This window comes from Nyctibius grandis, chromosome 1 (genome assembly GCF_013368605.1).
Source record: "Nyctibius grandis isolate bNycGra1 chromosome 1, bNycGra1.pri, whole genome shotgun sequence".
In the NCBI taxonomy this organism is placed as follows: domain Eukaryota; kingdom Metazoa; phylum Chordata; class Aves; order Nyctibiiformes; family Nyctibiidae; genus Nyctibius; species Nyctibius grandis.
The window spans coordinates 22,707,476-22,729,485 of record NC_090658.1 but is presented as its reverse complement, the minus strand read 5'-3'; the positions used below and the strand labels follow the sequence as shown (position 1 = coordinate 22,729,485).

General features: G+C 35.2%; 1 protein-coding gene across 1 annotated transcript in view; it reads left to right on the top strand.

The window, feature by feature from the left end:
• The window catches only part of SPATA17 (spermatogenesis associated 17), a 93,910-nt gene that overhangs the window by 50,131 nt on the left and 21,769 nt on the right, over positions 1-22,010 (top strand). The window contains 3 exon segments of the mRNA XM_068414674.1: positions 7,111-7,314; positions 12,560-12,711; positions 21,645-21,780. Coding sequence (XP_068270775.1) covers positions 7,111-7,314; positions 12,560-12,711; positions 21,645-21,780 — 492 coding nt within the window.

The window sequence follows — 22,010 nt, the reverse complement described above, 5'->3', positions numbered from 1 at the left end:
GCATTTACTGGGCTGTTGTGTTTTGGATATTGTGATACAATGATCCATGCATTAACCTAAGAGTTCGTTTCTCTCTTGTCTTGTTGCCTAAATACGCAAGCAGTTGGTACCTGTTTGGAGACTCAATTACAGTTTTGTTTCCTGCAATTGAACTTAGTGCCTGTGCAAGTTTAGAGGTTGATTTTATGGTCTGTGGCCCGGATACTGGACTTGAAGGTTTCCTTAACACCTCATTGTATAGTCCATAAAATTGCAGCCTGGTTTACTTATAAATGTGCATTTAAAACATGATTGCACTATTATTTTGATATCAGGGAAATATTTCACAGACGAAAAGGACTGAAACAAGCTTTACAATCTGAGAGCAGAATAACAATAATTAATGCTTCTATTACTCTGTTTAAACAGAATATATATTAAGCAGAAGACAGGTAATTAATTCCACTTGAAAGAATATACTCTACTCATCACTCATTTATGAATTTTTCAGTCTCTGCATAAAAGCAGTATCTCAAACAAAGCTAAAATATCTTAGGTGCAGTAACAGGCTAGGTCCTCCAATTCTTATTTAGATGAAATTCCTGAGAGTATATTCTTATAAGGATTACGGAATCAGGCCTAAGGAGTAACATTATCTCAGTGAGAACTGAACCTACATTTATAAAGCTGGGTGACATTTTTCCTATTGTCAGCCATGGTAAGGAAATTTTACCTCAAATTGGAATGTTAAACCACACTATGGCATTTTTCCAGTATCTGAATAAAGTTTACACTACATTTCTTAATTGTTAATATAAAAATGTGTTCATATTAGTTAAAAAAATCACAGATTATTCCTAGTAGAATACATTCTAATGTGGCTTAAATATTTTGGTGTTTCTCGATGGCTCTTTCCCCAATAAATTTAATATTAAAGATGTTATCCTTTTATTTTCACTACATATGGAATATTCCAATAGCCTATAATAAACCAGTTATTTAGAACTTCTAAATTCCTTTTCTTTTACAGACATGGTTGCAGCATCATTTAAACACATTTTTTGCTTGTGAATCATTAATGTTTTAAGGTATTTCTTTTACCTCCTAGAGGAACTATATCTGGGGATTAACAAGATTGTTCACTGGAATTCATGTGGAAGCATAACTGCAGTAGCTGAGAAATGATCATGTTTCCTTTCAGTTCTCAGCAAGAGTAATTGAATGTTGAATATCTTACTAAACTCTGGACTGTGACAGTGTGTTAACACTCCGACTATCTCCTAACAGCAGGGCAATTATTTGCTGAGTGGGATTTTTATAAATCCCCTGGCAGTAGTATGTCCTGATAATTATGATGAAGTGCACTGGTCAGTGTTGATTCAGCAATCCCATCTCTAGCAAATATTTCATTCACAGCTCTCCTTCATGCTTTTACTTTTATGTCTTTTAAAGATCTCTTACCTCTCCTCTCAGCTTGCTTAGTTTTTTTACAAATTACAATGGAGCAAAAAAGGATATTCAAGTTAAGTCCCTATTTTGTTGAAGTCTTTTCTTTCTTGTTTAACTCCACATTAAAAGACCAGAATAAGAAAGTAGGACTTTATTTATGTTCTTACTGTGACAATCACTTGCAAAGGCTACCTTCCTCGAAGCTATTGTTTTAAAGATTAAATGACTGTTAAATGAAACATTTATATTCATGATACGTGTTGATTATTTCAGCCTTTCAGAGTTGATATGGAAAAGTAATTAAAATAGAGCATACCTTTATTATTGTTTAGTTAAATTACAGTCAAAAATATTTTCAAGGTATAAGGATACACTTTCTATTGACTTTGTGCTTACATTTTATCTTCAGCTCAACTTCATTGATTTTTAATTTTGCATGTGTGTAATTATTTGCAGTGCAGTAGCTACACTGTATCTATTAGGGCATATTTTCTTTGGAATTTTATATGTAGATTTTAAAAGCTCAGTCAAGAAAGAAGAAAGAAGAATAAGAAATAATTCATTCATAAATAACAATTGCAGCGTCTAAAATTGTTCACGTTTCATTATACCACTTGGGATCAACGATTTTTTCTGAGGAACTATTCAGCATAATCAACACAGCCTTGTCTTTCCCTTTCTGCCTGCACCTTTTTCTTTCCTTTCTTCCTTCTTTCTTTCTGTTTCTTTTGCTGCTCTCTTCCTTCATAGTTTAGTTTTCAAGACAATCTCCTTAATAATTTCTTCACTGTATTCTGGGAAAAAACAGTTAAGTCTTTGTCTCCATATAGAAATGATAAACAGGAAAAGACAAAAATGGATATTCTACGACATAGACTAAATATAGGATTAGAGGTGGAAGCAATACAGAATATAAAAAAAACACAAAACAAAAAATCTTTTCTTTGTTAGTGTTAATTAAATTAATATTTGCTTTCTTACGATTTTTTTATTTACTTATATGCCACCATTAATTATAAAGATAAGAAAATGATTGGGAGGAAACTAAATTATAGAGTTTTAAAATGCAAAATGATTCAAAATATTAATGTAATGCTAAGGATGACTGGGTAACAAATGGTACATTTGCCAGTATGCTTGACCTGACACAATTAATATTCCAGGTCATGCTTGGGTTTCCATGATGGAAGATCTGAGGCAGAGAATTCTAGGGGAAAAATATATCTATTGTATAACTCATTTCTCTCTCTTTTTTTTTTTTATTTTCCCTGACAAGTCACAACCATAGTCTTAAAAAAAAAAAAATCTGTGCTTTCACACCTCATTTGCCATATTCACCACTGGGCCACCATTCACCAGAAGGGCCTGATGCAAGGAGGTCAGTAAGAAGCTATTAGCAGAGTCTCCTCCTGAGATTTCTTTGGTCTTATTGAGGTGAAAGTTAGCATGACAGTACTGCAAATAACTCAGTTGTAGGTTTTTTAACAGTTAGCACAGATTTCCCCATAGTGTTTGTCACTTTAGAAAATTGTTCCTGGAAATGAAGTCCCAGAAAGCTGGCTTTGACAGAGGCCCTTCTTGGTTGTGAAGAACATGGGTACAGAAAAATGTGTCATTCTCCCTGCAGACAAGAGGTACTTTTTGTAACCTATCATAATATTTTGGAGGGTAACATATTTTGTTGTGGACTAAAGGTGGGGAAAATATTGGAATCAGAGTATGAGGTAATATCTCAGGACAGATACTCTTCTACCGCTGAAAAAGCAGTATTAACTACAGTGGTTTTGTAGTTGAAAGAATATTGTATTAAAGTGGGGAAAAGAGGAAGTAATGCTTTTAACACATTGTATTGGTCTCAACAAGATATGCAAATGTATTAAGTACCAAAGGCTTTGTTCCTCCAGATTCTTAGATTTTTGCAGACTGCCAGCTCCCTGCAGAGGATAGAGTGAATAGGGCACAGCACGTGTGTAAGAAATTACAAAAATAAGACTGACTTGCAGAGATATTTAAAAATGAATGGAAGCAATTTTGCCAGAGATTGGTCTGAACTGGAAAGGAGAATCAAATTCATGCCCTTTTCTCTCCTACCAAACTTTGCCAATTTTAAATCTGGGCCTAAAACCTTACCACAAACCTTGGGGAATTTAGAGTAAATTAGTATTAGTTTTATATATCTAGATACTAACTCTTCTGATTGCTCTGCTATCTCTCTGTTTGAATACTTGAACATATATAATTAAAATGTAAAGTAATTAACAAAGATTGCTTGAAAAAATTGCTTGAAATTTAAAAATACACTTCATAATCAGTTTTGGCCCAGATCTTACAAAGACTTTCCACTGTAGAAGTAATAACTTTTAAAGTGTCCAACTGGCCTCACTAAAACTCCAAATCTGTTTTTGTAGTTTGTACACTATTAGTATGTTTAACCTGATAGTATGTAAAAAAAGAACCACAAAAGATGGCTCTTTCTTAAGACACTTTTTCAGCAATAATAATTCAAAAGGCACTGAATCAATGGATTCCCACACCTATTATGGCTAATTTTGGTGTCATTAAAAGTGGTAAAAGCCAATCCTATTTGTGCACCTTGACATATTCAGCAACATTTCACAGTGTTTGAACCCTTTATGAACCATAGTTTTTTCTACTGCCAAACATTTAAACAAAGAAATGTCAAGTAGAATAGATATAGTATCTCAACAGAAATTACAAAATGCAGTTTCAGAAAGCCATTATACTCATGTAGCCATTTATACTTGCTCTAAATATGACTAACAGAAGCAATGCCATTTCTTAGAGCCCAGACAGCACATCACTTTAAAGTTATTCTTGCCTGTAATTCTTCAGAGGAAAAATATTTAAATTATTTAAGATGATGTATTTTTCCACTTTGGGGAAACAAAAACCAAAAAACAAACCTGTGCTATGTAGATTAAAATAATCTAATTTTTTTTGGTTAAAATTTCCTACCCAATTTGCTCTTCAGCTTTTTTTCTTTAATTTTCTTTTTTAATTAAAAGACTTAAAAAGGGGTGTAAACTTTGGGCAGATGCAGCCCAGGGTTTGCTACTGATTATTAAATCCATGCCTGCCAACTTTAGCAAGCCGTTATTATGCCATAGTGGTTTATTCTAGATCATCCTGATTCTCAGTGATGCACATGGAGATGTTTTTCTTCTGGAAAACATTCACATTTTCAGAGATATTGTAGTTTTCTATAAAATATGTGTTTCACAGACATCACAGGCAATCAATTCTATTTTACTATCAATAGAGTGAAGGCAAGAATTCATTGATCAGAATGTAGGCAGATGTGATGGCCGTGGTAGGACTAATGGGTGAAGAGCCATAATGACCATGGCATAGAGTTGTTTTGTATATCTCCAATATGGAATCTGATTTGTGCAAAAGACCTTGACTGTGGCATTTTATATTTGAGACAACTTGTGTAACAAATGTATAGTGTGAATGCATTCAATAATTGTGGAATAAAGCCTGAGACAACATATGGAACTTGTGTCTATGTAGCACTTACAGGTCACCGAGTGTTTGCAAGCAAAAATGTACTGGGCTGATAAGAAAATTGCAGTAGGACAATGTATGAAATACTACAAAAATAATAACAGCATTAGGAGAATCTATAACTTTATGAGATGTTTATGTAAGAGCTAGACTTGTAGAACCAAACCTTTAAGATGCAGCTGGATTTTACAGATCATACAGATGGACCTGCAATTTCGCATTCACTCCAGTGTTTCTGCTTGCCTGCTATTTGAAGCATGGATCCCTGCCATTTTAACTTGGCATCCTGAAGAGCTGAAGGAAGAACCAGTGGTTGTGTGGCATACATATGTTTCTACCACTTATCTCTATTCATGTCCTCTTTCCTGTTACACATTTAGACTGATAGTGTAGTGGAATAGTTTATAGGGTTTGCACTAAGAGGAGAACGTATAACAGAGGGACAAAATAAAATGTCACTAGGGCCAGATCGCTTACAGAGTTGAAGAATATAGCCCATAAAATTTTGAATAGCCCAACAATATTTTGAATAAGCTACTATCTCTGAATATTTTTGTCCATTAAGCAATAAGTTTTATATGGGCAGTTTTGACTGTTTTGACACAAGACATTGGAACTTCCCAGTGGGATATGTTAATGAAAAATGCATTAAAGCTAATTGGGGAGTGTTCAATCCTCTCAGCCCCAAGAGATTAATACTTTATGAGAAGGCTGATGCTCTACTTAGTTTTCTCATGGGTCCTCAGTAGTGTTCCAAAGGAGAAATGCAAGATTTTAAACATTTACTCTTTTCCTTTCCCCGCATCACAAAACTGATTTCTTTTCCTACTATTTTTATTCAATATTTCTTAGCAATTAAAATAATCATAAAAGTGAAGGACAATATTTTTTAACTGAGCAAATCTACTTTAAAAGTCTTAAGAATACTCTGAGTATACAGTTGTAGAAAATATAATTATCCTTAAAGGTCTATTTTAAGCATATATCATCTGTTTTACAGGAGATTTAGTGGCTTTGTGCAGTATGATATAGGAATTCTCATGTTTAACAGTTCATAATAAATTCAGTAAACTCGCATATTTCTATTTGAGAATTGTTTATATACAACTGATAAAATCCCTACATTTATAGGAATGATTTGAGAACAGTCAGTCACATAATTTTGACTTGCCAGATATTCACAGATTGTTAGTGACATAGATTACTAGTTCAGAATTTGAAATGTATGCTTTATATTAGTAATTGTTATATTAGATCACACTAGTGAAGCAATTAATGATGTATCCTGAAAAAAATGAAATATCAAATTCAGTGAGGAATGAATCTTTCAGTTTAATTCACAATTCAGAAATTTTTATTCTAAATTTTTGTTTTTCACAAGTTTTATACTATTAAAACTAAATACATTTGAACAGTTAAAGGAATTTAATGTGAACATTTTGTTGGGAAAAAGCATTACTGGTTTTCGGTATTCCATAAATTTTCTTGTATTTCCCCTTAGCTAATCACTGAGTTTTACTTTTAAAAATGCTGCAGTTTGCCACTGTCTTAGTCCACATTGTGAGTCAGCTAGCACAGAGTTTAAAGGGACAAGAGTTATGTTCCCTTGCATAAGCATTTATTTTGCTCTCTAAGTATGTGTTTGGAAATAATAGGTAATATATTTTTGTTCCTATTGTGTATAGGAATTTATATTGGAATTTAAATTAAACTTTAAATTTCAAAACAACTATAACAGTTTACCTTTAAAACTAAATGCAAATTTGTATACTTTTAATTATTTTTTAAGGGAAAACAGGCATGTTTCTTTGGCTACTGCTGTGGAAGGTGGAAGATTGAATGTGGCTAAAAAAACACATGGGTTTGAGATAACAGGAAGCTCTTCCTTCCGTAAAATAAAAGTTACCCCCATTTGAAGGGCTGAAACCCAGATTATACATTACATAATCATTACTACATTACATTATACATTACTATTTAAACCTTTTATAACTGTAATGCAATGCCCAGCGATGAATTTAAACTGTAGATCTATCCCGTGATATATACTATCCCCTACTATATAGCTTTTTTAAATTGGTTTGATTTATAGAATAAAAGCAAGGATGAGTTTTAAGTTAGTTGAAGTCAAAGATAACTCCATTTTCTGCTCAGATTGCAGGCATATACAATTCGCCATTCAGAAAATCCCCAGATCCAATGGAACTGCTGCTACGGAAGTCAAAGCCATTGAGCCACAGACAGCAGCAAATGAAGAGTCCCTTCGCCTCCGAGCTCTATGACTGGCCAACGTGTAGAAGGCCTCCGTCTTTCTCCACAGAACAGGCTCTGCCACCTATTGGCAGACAGAAACCTCAGGTAACATTTTTCAGTGTCTCTGAGGCAGTTTTTCTTTGTATCTTTTATCACAGATTATCACAGAATATCTTCAGTTGGATCATTGAGTCCAAAAATCCCTTTTGTGGGTTTGGTTTTTATATATAGATCTAGTGCTTGCATTCAGGATATAAAGTATTTGAAACAGATTTGTCTTAAAAGAAGAAGAAACCTAGGTGCTATGTATAAGCAGGGAAATATGATTCTTTAGAATTTACTTTTGTTCTTCAGGGAAAAAAATGTCATTTCTGGTATTTCAAAGGGAAGACCTGACATAATTATCAATATTATGATTCATTAGAGGTAGAATTCTTAATTTCCAATTTTAAATCAATAAAAAAATAGGAGAAATTAAAGGTAATAGGACAAAATAACCAGTTGTGATAACCTTTTCCTCTTTTTGCATTTGATTTCCATATGAAGGCCAAGAGACATCCTCTCAGTATAGAATAGTTTCTGCTCTTTTGTGTCCACTAGCTGTTTGTCAGTTTTAATTACAAAAATTTCTATATTTTGTTCTGCATCCCAGCCAAGTTGCCCAGCTCCCATTCTTAATTGTTATGGTCTCAATTTTAATTTCAGTTGATGTCAACGTGTGTTGCAGATGATAGCTTTTTTTTCTCTTCTATAAGGTAATGGAGATATCTAAAATAATGCATCAGAGGTAATGATGTCCCACAAGATGGCAAAACAGCTTTTGCCACCTTATTATCAAAACCTGCTGGGAATATGCCCAATACACACAGCAGATAGCTAGACTTTTGAGACCTTTATGTTCCTCACTTGATGACAGTACAATGACGTGTAGCTTTTGCCAGTAAATGCCTGATACAGGTAATTTAGGGACAGAAGTATTCTGTCTTTCCCTCTATTCTGAAGAATTTTTCAGTTTACTCAATCAACTGAACCTTCTGCTTACCTCACACACACACTTTCAGTGCCGGTTTGACTTTGAATGACCACAGTGTCTCAGAACTTCTTACATTTTTTTTTTGTACTCTGTCCTATATTAAAATTTTCTCTTCTGTATTTTTCTCAGAAAGCCAATGTTTCTAAATGAGTCCTTCTCAGTAACTTGCACTGAAGCTATCATTTAGCTACAGAAGTTAAACAATAATAATGAGCAATAAGCAATGTATAATGTATCTATCTTTATTGGTATTTTACTCCTCTGAATCAATATGGTTATTTTCACTATATTATTACAGCCCTTAGTAGAGGTGATCTGAACAAGTCTTAAGTTTTAACTACTGCTGGGCTCAAACTATGGCTACGCATGTCATCTGCCACAATTTACCAGTGGTTGTTGATTGCATCCACATTGTTCTTCAATGGGGACAGCCGTGAGTGTGCTGGCTAACCCACACAGAAGGGGCTTTTCTCATCTTTATGTCATGACTCACTTATCCGTAGCAGGACGAGTCTGTATCGGTGGTGGGACATGAAGGCAAAGGCAACTGAGTTAGAGCATGAGAAGAAGATGCAGGCCTGCCAGAATACCTCTGGAGAGGTAGAGGTGATCCACAGTGCTTATAACAGTAGGGATCAACTTCAGGGCAATTCTCCACCTTTGTCCTTCCCTGCTTATGTTCTCCCAACCTTGACTGCTTGAGCTTCTTAAATTGAATGAACTTGTTGTTTCACATTAGAACCAAGACCAAGTGTGAGCCAACAAACAGTCTGGGTGATCAGGGAGTTTAGAGTTGAGATAAATATGACATTATAGCTTTACCTTCTGGGACCAAAGGGGCTTTGATGGCCCTTCAGTGGGATGTGGCTGAATGCACTGTTTCTCAGGAGAGAGGGGAAGATTTTGCCTAGTGGACATGGTATAGGAGTCATGCTTTTAAATAAAGAGGAAACTCAAAGGTTTTCCATTGTTAAGTTACTCTTGCAAAACCGCTTTACTGTATACAAAGTATCTTACAAGCTTCTGTTTGGATTTCTAATATTTTATAGACCTTTCTAAGTTCAGACACATGCACAGCAGTTGTGCACAGATAGCTTTTTAGAACAAACCAGAAGAGTTCTGTTTATTTTCTGCACCTCAAAGAGAGAATTTACTATATAATACTTTAATCCTTTCAGCACCCTGGGATGTACACTGTGGGGTAAATTTTCAAAGCACAGCGCGTGGATTTAGCTGCGCGACTCTTATTGATGTTAATGGGAGTCACACGGCTAAATCCCTGCACAACAGTCTGACAATTTAGGGTTGTATGTCTAAGAAAAGGACACTGGTTTGAGCTGATGAAACAGCTGGAAATGAAAACCCATCAGAACGCATCATCCTGAAAGTTGTCTGGTGTGCCAGTAAGGAATTTAATTACTAGATATACTTGTGTCCTAGTTCTCTGTGGTAACACTTTTTGGCACCAAGCTTCTTTTTCTAGTATCTATCAGACCCATTGTGAGTCACTTGTTACTTCACTGTTCTTCCTGGTATCTAAAATTTGTATTGCCCATAGGGCTGGATATTTTATATGAGAATGTCAATTATATATGTTTAAAAGAACAAAAATTAGCTATCTATGAATCAGCTTTCTCTTAGGGAAATGGGTGTTTAGCGTTTTATAGGTAAGCTCTGTGTGTGTAAAATAGTGTATTTAAAAGAAAAGTTTTAATGGTGCTTATACATCAGGTAGATCTATCATTTTTATTGCTGAGTTAACTAGAATTACAGTTTGATGGAAACACAGATAATGCTAAAATTAGTCACCTGTTCATTAAAAGACATTAATAACAGAAAGTGCGTTGCCATTTTTAGGGGATTTTTTTGCATGCTGTTAGTTCTCCTGGAATGGGGGCAGTGAAGAACATATGATTTCATGTAGATCATAATTTTTATCATGAGTTTTTGATTTTATGGTAAAGTAGTAAGAATGCCGATCTGCTAACCTTTATTTGGCAGACCAAACGGTAGCGAGAAGATTTATGCTACTCAGTACAAATTCCAAACATAGAACAGAGAATTGTGTGAATTGCTTTCAGGGTGAAAACTGTTCGTTAACTCCCTCCCTTCCTTTCCTAGCCTGACCTCCCCAGGAAGATTTCTGTTTTGAAGCAGGATGCCTGAAATGCTTGCAGGCACTGCCAATTTAAAAACATTTGTAAGCACCATGCTACCACAGATTCCACACATCTTAAAGTTAATCTTGAAAAATGGAAATAGGTAAATGGATTTTTTAGAGCTCTTGTCATCTTAGATATATTCCTTAGGTGCCTATTGCTAGGCAAGTTTCTTCAAATACATGCAGAAAACCTGCAGGGAATGTTTAGAATTATCTTAATAATCTAACATATATACTCCCCTTTCATTAGTGCTGACACAGCCTTCTTTGAGAGACCTTTGCTTAGTTACACTCTTCCCCCCTTCCTTCCATTAGTAGTTGGACTCTTAATTTCATTTAAACTATGGATTGAGGAAGAGTTAGAAGGTCTTAGAAATTAAAGATGGAAAAAAAAGCCTTGCTTGAATATCTGATTTGGCCCTTACCCTGATGGAATATGAGTCAATATTTTACAATGAAGAAGAAATACAATATTCTGAAAGACTATTTTCTAAAAGCAAACATATTTATCTTGATATTATTTGACAATAGTACATTTCTTTCTTCTTTGCTCCATTTATTCACTTCATGCAAGCATCTTGCAATACAGAGTATTGATTTTTTATTATAAATTTTAAACTTTTTTTGTAACTTGATCATCAGATAATATATATTACTAGAGCATTGCTTACTAGTTGTAATGGCCTGTTCTAGTATTGATTATTCTCTCACAGGCAATAACACTTTTCATTCTGTTTTTCAAGACTTATTGTGGTCATATTAAATGAACATATTATTTTATGCAGACTTAGAAAGTAGAAGCAAGAAAATGTCTGCAAGAAGTGTAAATATTATGCTCACTTGCTTACTAGGACCTTTAAAAAGATATCCAAATTATGGTGCTGTGCCTTTAAAAAGTAAAGTTCCAATAAAAATCCATTAACTACATTCAAATATAGCAATCCTCCTGTCCAGCTGTGAAAAGTACTGGATGATACTTATTTGCCATTTGTGTTATTTACGGTCCATGACTTTTATGGTAACTGGTTCCTATTATTGGTTTCTATTAATGTAAAACATAAGTGAACATAAATGAGGCGTGAATCATTTCTTTTTATTAGCCCCACAGTCTTCACTCAGTGCTTGCAGTAACTCCAGCTGTGACTTGTTAGTGATAACCTATTTAAAGAAGGATATCTTTAAGAATAAAGGCTGTGATTAGGATTCTTTGTCTGTTCATAGTTTCAGGACATTTCACTAGTTCATTGCAGGATCAACAATGATGAAAATAAAATAAAAATTAATTAGCAACACTTCTAAATCCAGAGTTGACACTAAACTGTCCTGAGTGTAATATGGCACTAATTATACTCTAGGAAAGTACTTACTGGTTAGTACTAAAAGCAAGACATAGGATATGTCACTTTGACAGTGCAGCAAAGGACTTCCTGCTGCTATTTATTTGTATTGTTAAATGGTAGGTGCTGTTATGACCAGTTATTAAACAATATACTCTGGAAAAAAGTATATGTGTATATAGAGAGAAACTTATGAAGGAATTATGAGCTTTCATTTTTTTTAAGGATAATGAAATTAATGTGGAGTTAGACTTTTCAAAAATGGACTATACACCTATATTATTGAAGTCATTAGTTTGAATTCTATTAGAAGAACTGTATCTTAAGTCATGTGTTAAGTTCCCTTCCAGGTAGCTTTAGAGTTAAATTGAAAAGAGCATGTTCTTTAACATTAAACATTATTTATGCTATGAAAAGGAAAAGACTTAAGCTTTATGCTTAAGCAGAATCTAGATGCAGTTGATACGTATGTATCAGCTTTTATTTCACCAATATTTTTTTCTAAGGAAAAACTAAGTTTTCCTAATCAGTTCTAACAATGTATTATTTTAAAATAATAAATATTTATTAGTAGTTAAATAAATCTGGAGTTCACATTTCTCATTCTCTCTTTGGAGCTTTAGAGCACGTTATGAACCTTTGTGTTATCTGTAGCTCTCTATCAAAATGAACTGCTTTAATTATTTTGGACGAAAAGTCTTGCTACACTTCCCAGACATTCTGTGTCCTCCTTCATCAATGATGTGTCTTGAATAAAAGAAGGAAAGAAAAGAACTGTAATCCCACAATAAAACACCTACATTATCCTATACCTTTCAGGGGCCTTTCCGCGATACTGCTGAAGTATTGCGGCAGCGCTACAAGCCTTTGGAACCAACCTTGCGAGTGGCAGCATCAATCAATTCACCACTAGAGAAGGCCAGAGAGGAAATGAGAACGGCGGAATGGAGAAACTGTATACATGACAATGAGTAAGTTCTTTGTTTTTTCTTATATTGTTATGAGAATGTTTTCTTTATTCTATTGCTTTCAGAAACCTTTCATGCCTGACAAAATGAAATGTCAAACCTGACAGCTTACTAGCAAACATTCTATGTACATACTTCTAAATTCTGTGTCCTTAGGTTATAAACTGTTCAGAGCAGAGACCCAATCTTGTAATTGTGTGACATGTGCCATCCGTACATATAAATCTTTAGAAAACTTGTAATAATAATAATATGTGATGCAACAGATGGGCTTAATGGGAAATAAGAAAACAAATGCAAATTCTGTTTTGCCCCATGCACCTTGCTAAGGAAAAACGTACTGTTTCAGTCTTCCCGTATTCAGGGAGCTTACAGACTATGGGAGGAAAAAATGGTGTTGCATGCCAATGAGACCTGCTTTCTCTCCCAGTAGACTACCAAAGCTCACTTGGAAGAGGAGGGAGCATGTGTAGCACATGTTAGAACATGATGCAAAAACTGTAATCACCCTTGAAGCAGTTTGGTTTCCTAAGCCATACCATCTGTAATAGTGTCAGACAGGCCAGTTCTTTTCCATACAATCCCAAATACAGACATAATCCATCCCAAAAGATTTAAGTCTTCTGTCCCAAAAGATTTAAGGCTACTGCCAAAAATTTCCAATTCTTTTCTTATGATGACAGAACTCTTTTGTCCAATCATAATAAAAGCCCATTAAGTCACCTGATCTGGCTTTGTAGTTAACTAGAAAAAAATGATGTTTTGTCAACTTTTCCCTTGAATTCACTGCTCTTGGCAATCCTTTCACACTTTAATACCAGAATTCAGGACAGAAAGGAATCGCTTTTCCTCATGAGCAGCCTGTGATCCGCTGATTCACTGGGACACAGTGCTTTGCTATCATTGATCTGTTTCAGGCTTTTCTATCAGCTCCATGTTGTCATGCGTCAGCTTCAGGACTGGGACTTCAGAATGCCAGAATCAATTGCATTTGCATGGTTTGGCTTTTATGTTTTTATTGTCGGATCATTTTCCTCATACTTTCCCCGATTTAATATTATCAATGACTTTAAATGGAAATTCTACTCAAAAACAGTTTTGAAAGAAAAAAGTCTCTTAGTTTGGCTACGGTTCCACTTTTAGGCAGTTATTTTTTGTATTTGGTGCCAAAAATGAGATAGAATAGTTTTTATTCATTTCATACCAAAAACCTAACTGAGTTAAGTTACAAGTAAAAATGTACTTGAGTTTGCCATTCCTCTCTGTATTCTTTCATTTATTGGGGTGAGGGAGAAACAGCTTGACTTTCACATTTCAGCTTAAGTCCTGGGATTTTTTTTATTATTTTTATTTCTATCTTCTGCCAGTAAAATTTAAAAAAAACCCACTAAGTAGTAATTAATGTTCTACCTCTCATTTAAAGTATTCTTTTCACTGAACAAGTTTTGACTGATGCATTCCCAGTGAGGATGGATGATGTCCTTCATTTATAGGCACAACTATATTGCCTGGTCTTTATCTGATGAGGTTTACCCCAGACATCACTGTGTCAACAGTTTCAGAAAGTCAGACCTTGTAATAAATATTTCACTGACTCTCTTTAGTGAGTGAATTGTGAAGCTTTGGTCTTGTACAGTTTAAATTTGGAGACTCCAACTTTGACAGATACTAATTGATCAGGGGTCTTTATTTACCTTATGGGTAAGGAAGCATTTAGCGCCATCCTTAATGCACAGAAGCAGTGTCCTAACGCCAATGATTCTCAGCTTCGTGCATGCTAAATGCATAGTGTATTATACATTTTCAGGCTGTGATCATTCCGTTTGTGCTTCATATTCAACCAGCCATGCAAGGGTCACATCTGTAACCTTGAAAAGGTGATGACAGAGTTGCAGGTCATCATCAGGACTAACGCTCACTAGTAATGCTGCAGCTGCTGTGTGGGATGCTGGTCTCCAGGGAGGAGTCAGCAAAGGGTTACTCAGATTCTACAGTAGTTTTTTCTCAGCAGTGTCTATTATGAATTGACAAATTTCTGTCTCTTTCTATGTAATTGTGTACTTTGGGACTGTATTTCTTCCCGGTAGTGCTTCCTATGCTGATTATTCTTCTATTTTAGAAAATAAGGAGAGAATGAACGGAGGAAGTGTGTGGCGTTTGTTGAGAAAGCTTGTGTTTGCATAAAATGCCAAACTGAATCCTTGATCTGTGTTTCCAGAGTGAGTATTTTGTGATATCTCTTAAGATAGAAAAATTGTCAGTGTATACCTGCAATTTCCAACAGCATTCAGAATTCCCACTCACCTCTGATTATCAAGGTTCTTTAAAGTGGTAATATGCTTTCTCTAAGTGTATCAAGCTCCAAGAAAGCTTTTGCTTCTGATAAAATGCAGAAATAATTGAAAAAGCTGTGTGAGAGTTTGAGGCAGGCAGAAGTAGTACAAATGAAAGCAAGAGACAATGGTGTGCTTACTTAAAGCAACTGCTGGAATTTCCTATTTTGTAATGAAAGAGCAACTGGGTAATCTAGCCTAATAAGAATGATTACTTTTTCCCGTGTAATTGAAGCTGTTACTGTTTTATTGTGCTATTTTTCATACAAATGAAGTGATTTCCCCCTCTGCTTAGATAGGAATGACAATTGGACTCCTTCGGGATGGCCACTTAACAAACTAGTGTCTAGTTTGAGACACCAACTGCTGCATCCAGCAGATTTAGATCACTAAGCGTGAAAAGTTCTTTACTCAGTTGCATGCAGCTGCATGCTGGCCTAATTTTCCAGAGAACAAAAATATAAATTATTTTCATTAACTTTGCTGAAATCTGTCTCACGTATTATGCCTCATGCTTCAAAGTGTAGCATTAAACATCTTTATAAAGTCAACATGCATCAGAATGAGTTGCAATGTGGTGACAGAAAAGGGATAAACCAGCAGTAGTGTGAGGGTGAGGTTTCCTGATTTATTGTAGTCTTCTGGTGTGACATCAGGCAAGTCATCTCAGCTTCTGGCTATGTCCATGCTCCGTGCTGTACTGGAGATAGCCAAGCTAGTCCTGAACACACTGGTTCGCCTTTGTGCAGCAGAGTGCAATGTTTGCACACCCTGCCTCTCACATGCTGTGCGAAGGTTGCAGTACCAAGCTCCTCATGGGCTTATTCTCAGCAAGATAATGCTTTCCTCTAGAACCAGCTTAGGTGCTTCTGTGCTGCACAGTGCTGTGCACGAAAGGTACAATTACAGGGAAGTTAGTGTTCTAAATAAGCTCTATACTTAGAGAGCATCAGTGTTATGAGCTGCCTGGTATTAATGGTAATAAAATTTAAAAAGCAAGTCACTTTGATAAGATTTAAGATTTTAAAAGATCTTTTAATTTCTACATTTGTAAGATCTTTTACAGTGTTTCTGACTTAACTGCAGTGAAAATGGCTACTGCATTTTATGTCATACAAATATAACACATCTGAAAACTTTTTTCAAATTATACTTAGTTTTTCATATGCTTTGCAACTTCAGCAATTTGCATATTTTCCAGTGTTATTGTATTATGATAAACAGGGATTATCATATATTTTCAGATAATGTTTTCTTAACAATTCAACTTCTATTTGTAACTTTTCCATTTATTTTAATTACTAGCACAGTGTGCAACATTTATTAATCAGCAGAGTCTTTTTAAGTTAAAATACTAAATTAGCTAACCCCATTAACACAGAATACTCCAAACAAGCAGTAATAGGAGAGGTAGTTACTGTGCAAATCGTATTATACATGCGGGTGCTCTAGGGCACAGTTAAGCATGATTACCCTCTTTTGATCCAGTATTCCTCTGCTTCTTCCAGCTAATTTCCACTGGAAATTTACAAAGTAGCGCCTTCATTTTTCCATCTTAATTTTTCTAATGAAGTTCTGGTACTTTATAACACTGGGGATGCAGATAATAAGTCTGTGTATAATTAAGAAGTTCCAGAATTTGCTGCAGAAGAGATCTCTTTTACTCCCTACAAGAACTAGACTATGCTTTTCTTTGCCAGTTTACATTATCGCAGACAGGGGTTAAACAAAAATGGCCAGAGGATTCTTTGATTTATGATGTTAGAATAAAAGTGATTGATAGTTTATTGAAAAAGTGTGTATTTAGTATATTACTGCAGACAATATTTGTAATGATGCACCCAAAATAAGATTCTTATGGCAAAACCATTGCACTAAAGATAGTCTGACTAGATATGTTAAGTAAAATACTCTGTATTTTTGTAAATAACACTTTGATTTTAACGTGCACTCATTATGAACTAAATAATGTCTGCCCTGATGCGATTGTTTTGGTAAGGAAAACCATTGTGCTTCTTCCTTTGTTCCCCAAAGGAAAAGATAGACACTGTTGGATTTGATGAAGAAATTACTTCAGGTGTAACTGAAATTTGAAAGCTTAAAATTAATCTCATGTTTTATTTAAAGAAAAAAAAAAATAAGATTCACAGCTTCATGATAGAGAAGCATAGTTTATTTGGAGCTAATTGTTCATGGTGTTCTTCAAAGTGAGATAAAATTGTTTTATTTGAATTAGATCAAGAAAACAAGGAATTGAATTGCTATTGTGTATAACGACTTTACATAAAAATTTAACAATGTTATCACACATGTAGAGTTAAGATTTTGGTAGTATTTTTACTACTAAATTACAAAAATGTACAGTACATACAAATATTATGGAAGTCTGAAAAAACATATAAGCAGAATATTCCTTCTACTTCGCTGGTTTTAGTATTTCTTATTGGGCCCTGGTAATGCAGTATGTATGGCAGTCTGGCAGTAGATCTACTGCAAGTTCTTTCTCAGAAGCCTGGGTAGTTTAAAACATTTCTGGTATCAGGATTACATGCTTGCACTGCTAGGCTGCTGGGATTTTGCCTCTTGAGCAGGTCCAGAGAACGTGCTGAAGTACCACTCTGTTTTTTTGCCGCCACTTAAATTCAAGAAGAAGTGAATGCCTCTGAACTGTGTCCTGTTGGTAGGCACCATATAGCATTGGGACGCTGCTGCCCAGCAGTAAATGATGGACCTGACAAATCCTCCTTCATGTTTGTGCTGCTGCTCTCTCTCTCTCACATTGCCATAGACACCAGAGCCCAGTACCTACTGCTGCTTCTATCGTCTCAGTCAATCCAATTGGAAAGCCTTCAGTGCCTAAAAGGCCTCTTCCATCTCTTGTCGCAATAGTGAGAGGTATTACAATAAAAGAGACAGAACGGAGGGGAGAGATGGTAGGTGAGGAGATGCAAAAAGAAAGATCATGAGGGGGTAAAAATGTGGGGAAAAGAAGGATTAGAAAGATGAAATTAATAGTAGCAGGGAGGTGCAGGATAGGAGAGTGAAGGGAGAGAGAAAGCAATTTTAGTTTTTGTTAACAACAAATATCTAGAGTATCTTTTGAAATTTAAATACACGCCACTAGCAGCTGTCAGGTCCAGGCTTGGCTACTAAGTAAAAGCTTCTAGCTCTTTTTACGCTAATTAGGTTCAACTTAGTGTGGTCCTGGCAACAGTGCAGCTGGCCTTCATTACCAGTGACACTGCCAGCTTTGGTCCTTGGTCCTCCCTCATGTTCTATATGTGTAATACTGCTATTTGTAGAACCTGAGATAGTTTCCCATTTCTGGTTCCAGCTCTTTCCTACTGTCTTGAATGTATTCTTTGGCATATCTCTTATTCAAGCTTTTGTGGTGGGTGAAATGAAATATTTTTTCATATTAAAATCTATTTCTTTAGGGAAAGTTCACCTCCCATTAAATCATCAGCTTTTGGAAAAGCTCAGCTTATACTGACTATGTTTTATGGCACGATATAACATCAATATGGAATTTAGTTCTTTGATCCTGCTACTTCTGTGTCTGTCGTATTTATTGAAAACCTTTAAAAATTTCTGAATTTACACTTTAAATCGCAAGGAACAGCTGAAATCCAGACGTAAGAATCCTGTGAGTGAGCTTTTTGGGGAAAAAACTATTGAGGTATAAAGCTGTGCAGTTGATAATGGCATCATACCATTGCCTGGATTTAATTTTCTTCTCCTTCCATCACTCTCTTCTGTCACATTCAGAGCACATACTGTCATTAATTTGGGGAAAAGCTGTGTCAGGTGTATGTATAGAGCTACAGAACACAATACCATTACTGAAGTGCTTTGCAGTGCTATTACTTCTTACTATTATTATTAGTTGTGGGGGTATAATGACTTTTGTATGACTCCCATTAATTTGGTTATCCTACTTAAGACAAAAAATTGTTTTAATGTTCTTTTTAATTACTTATTCACATAGAGTAATGAAAATTCTTACTTTAAACAGACATTGAACTTGCAAGCTTATGATAATTTCTTGTAGTTAGATCATTATCGCTATAAGGATCTGCCCACCTGGCTCTGACCACAGAACTATAGACAGAAGGAAAAAACGAAAGTTTCTACTTTAGACTACTTTATACCATTATAGCCTATTATATTTTTCATGTTCTTTCATTTCAATTTTAATTTTTTTTTTTATTGTTCAATGTTCTTCCTCAAAAATTCATAGTTGCTTTAATTTTTTTTTACTCAGCCATAGACATACATTCCAGGCTGTGTGGCACATACTCCAGTTAATGTTCTTAGAGGAGATATGCAGCAGGATGCAGAAGATCACATTTGTACTAAACTACACATAGAACATACTGTTAGCTGTGTCTTAAAATGTTACAATATATGGGTTTTTTTGTTTGGAATCATGGTAGAACATAGATTACTCTGAGTATTCGTTTGCCAAAAAGACAAAGATTAACTGATCCACAGTAAAATCAAATCCTCTCTGTAGGAAATTTTGTAGGGAAAATGATAATAACTTACTTTATCTTCTACTTTCCTCAAGAATTTTTTGACCATTTTGTGTATAAATTTTACAGACATAGTATTCATATTGAATTATGAATGCTATGGCTCAACTGAATTCTATGCATATATGGGCAAATCCCTAAACTGCTAGCCTTGTCTTCTCAGCTATCCAATCCCCTGAGAAAGCCAATTTTCTTTCATGTCTGAACAAAAGAAAAATGTACTATTAAAATGCAATTCAGAAGTGATAAAAACTGCAAGTGGAGCAGCCGGCTCACAGCACCTTCAATGTATTCTCTGGGACACTGGGGCCACATTAATTTTTGTGTGTGTGTGATGTCCATCCCATGTGCAAATTAGCATTACAAGTACCATAATCTGTCTTATGTGAGAGTGTCCTTTCCCATGAGTATACACATGCTACTATAGCTTTGTATAATTTAAAAGTCTGCTAACTCAGTGTTTTTCCTTCGCTAACTTTACATGACATTCATTTGTGGTACCTGATACAACGAATTGATATAGCTGGCAAGATTCTAAAATAGTTTCTTTTTATGAAGTGGAAAGAAAGAAATGTAATTTAAAGAACAAACACTCAAACAGTTGCTAATGGATCAGTTAGTCCAAATAAATAATTTTCTGAGTCTGTATCAGCTGAGAGACAAAGAAAGGTATTTTAATCCCCATCTTTATCAAAACCTTGTTTGACTGTCTAACTCTTATAGAGACTCTGGATTCTGAAAACCTTTCAACTAAGAAAAGGTTTTAATTAACTACACCTGTTGTTGTCATCGCAGTTAAATTGATGTTTTAAACTTCTGAATCATGTATTTCTAATTTTACTGTATAATATTTTTTTCCTGCACTTGTAGAATAAAGAATGCATATTGCTTTTTCAGAATACCAGCAATGATAAGCTTAATTCACAAGATTTTACTTTATATTAAAATGTACCTGTTTGCTCTCATAACTCTCTTGCAAACTGAAATAGATGGAACTAAGACATCTTTGTAGGGTCTCTTGCAGATCCTTTATACATAAGATGTCTTTCACATTCCTACATACAATTTGCTGTGGAACCTACCCAGAAAACGTGTAGCTGTCCATGAGAGTTAGGGACGTCTATCTGAAAATACCTTCCACACCCAAAGCGGGTAGCTGGAGCTTCACTGTTTTGTGGCACTACGTAAACAGGGAATCCACCATCAGTATGACCAAAGGTGAAAGAATCAGGCTCCAAAAGATTGCTAATTAGGACATAATTATAACTTGAGAGTAAAGTAAATTCAGAAGAAATAATTTCTTTGCTTTGTGTTCTGCCACTACGTGAAAGTCACCAGTACTATTTGTGTAAGTTTCTATTCTGCTAAATGAGAGCATGGTTTATTTAGTTTTGGTTAAGAGATATAAAAGGATGCATACCTAGTTTAAGATACAGGGAGGATTCTTTCTGGTGCAAACTTGCCTTGGTTTATGCTTATACTGCTTGAAATGTTTCCATCCTGATGGAGCGGTCAGGTTGAGGTTATGTGTTGGGAGCCTACATGACCTGTAAAGTGGATGTAAGTTTTCCAGAAATGAGCTCTGTACTTGTGCATGGTGTGTGCCTGCCACTGACAGCTGGCACAGACTGCACTGCCTGCTAAGACCTGAAATGTCAACATGCAGATCCCAGAAAACTGAACCCTGTTCATTTTCTCTTTACATCACACCGGTTGGTAGCGCAGATACAGCCAAAATAATAATCTAGTAATGCAAGTTATGTCTTCATACAGAAAGTCTTCATTTTATCCTGTTGAAACTATATCTCTTTGCTCCAAATTTAATTTAAAAGCAGCTATAGGAGAAATTGCAGTAATCTTCTCACAATACTGAGGGGGAACACAGGCACGCGTGTTCATGTCACCTCCTGTAGCGCTAGTATCTATGATATGGGGGATTGGACTAGATGATCTTTCGAGGTCCCTTCCAATCCCTAACATTCTGTGATTCTGTGATTCTGTGATTTACATCAATCCTGTGGCATCTAGAGTGGAGTATAACTGATTTTTAAATATTCTTGAATTTCAGGTTTCTGCCATTTTCTTCATATCATAAAAATAAGAAGTATGACCCATCAATTCATAGATCAGGCAAATATGGCCAAGAAGCTTACGGAATTAAACACTTCCGAGAAGTACAGCCTAAGAAGTGGGTAGCAGACAAGGTAAGTCACTGCAAAAATTAAAGAATGGTTTACTTTCTTAGATTGTTATTATATTAGAACTAAGTGAATTTGGGCCTGATCCAGAGATTATGGAATCCAATGAGAATCTTTCTAGCATGTTATAAAATCACAGTTAGAGCTAATATGATGAGATGTCAGGATTCCTTCACTCTCTTTCTGGTAAGTTCAAGTTGAGGAAATTCAACACCTCTCCAAGCTACAAGGAAAGG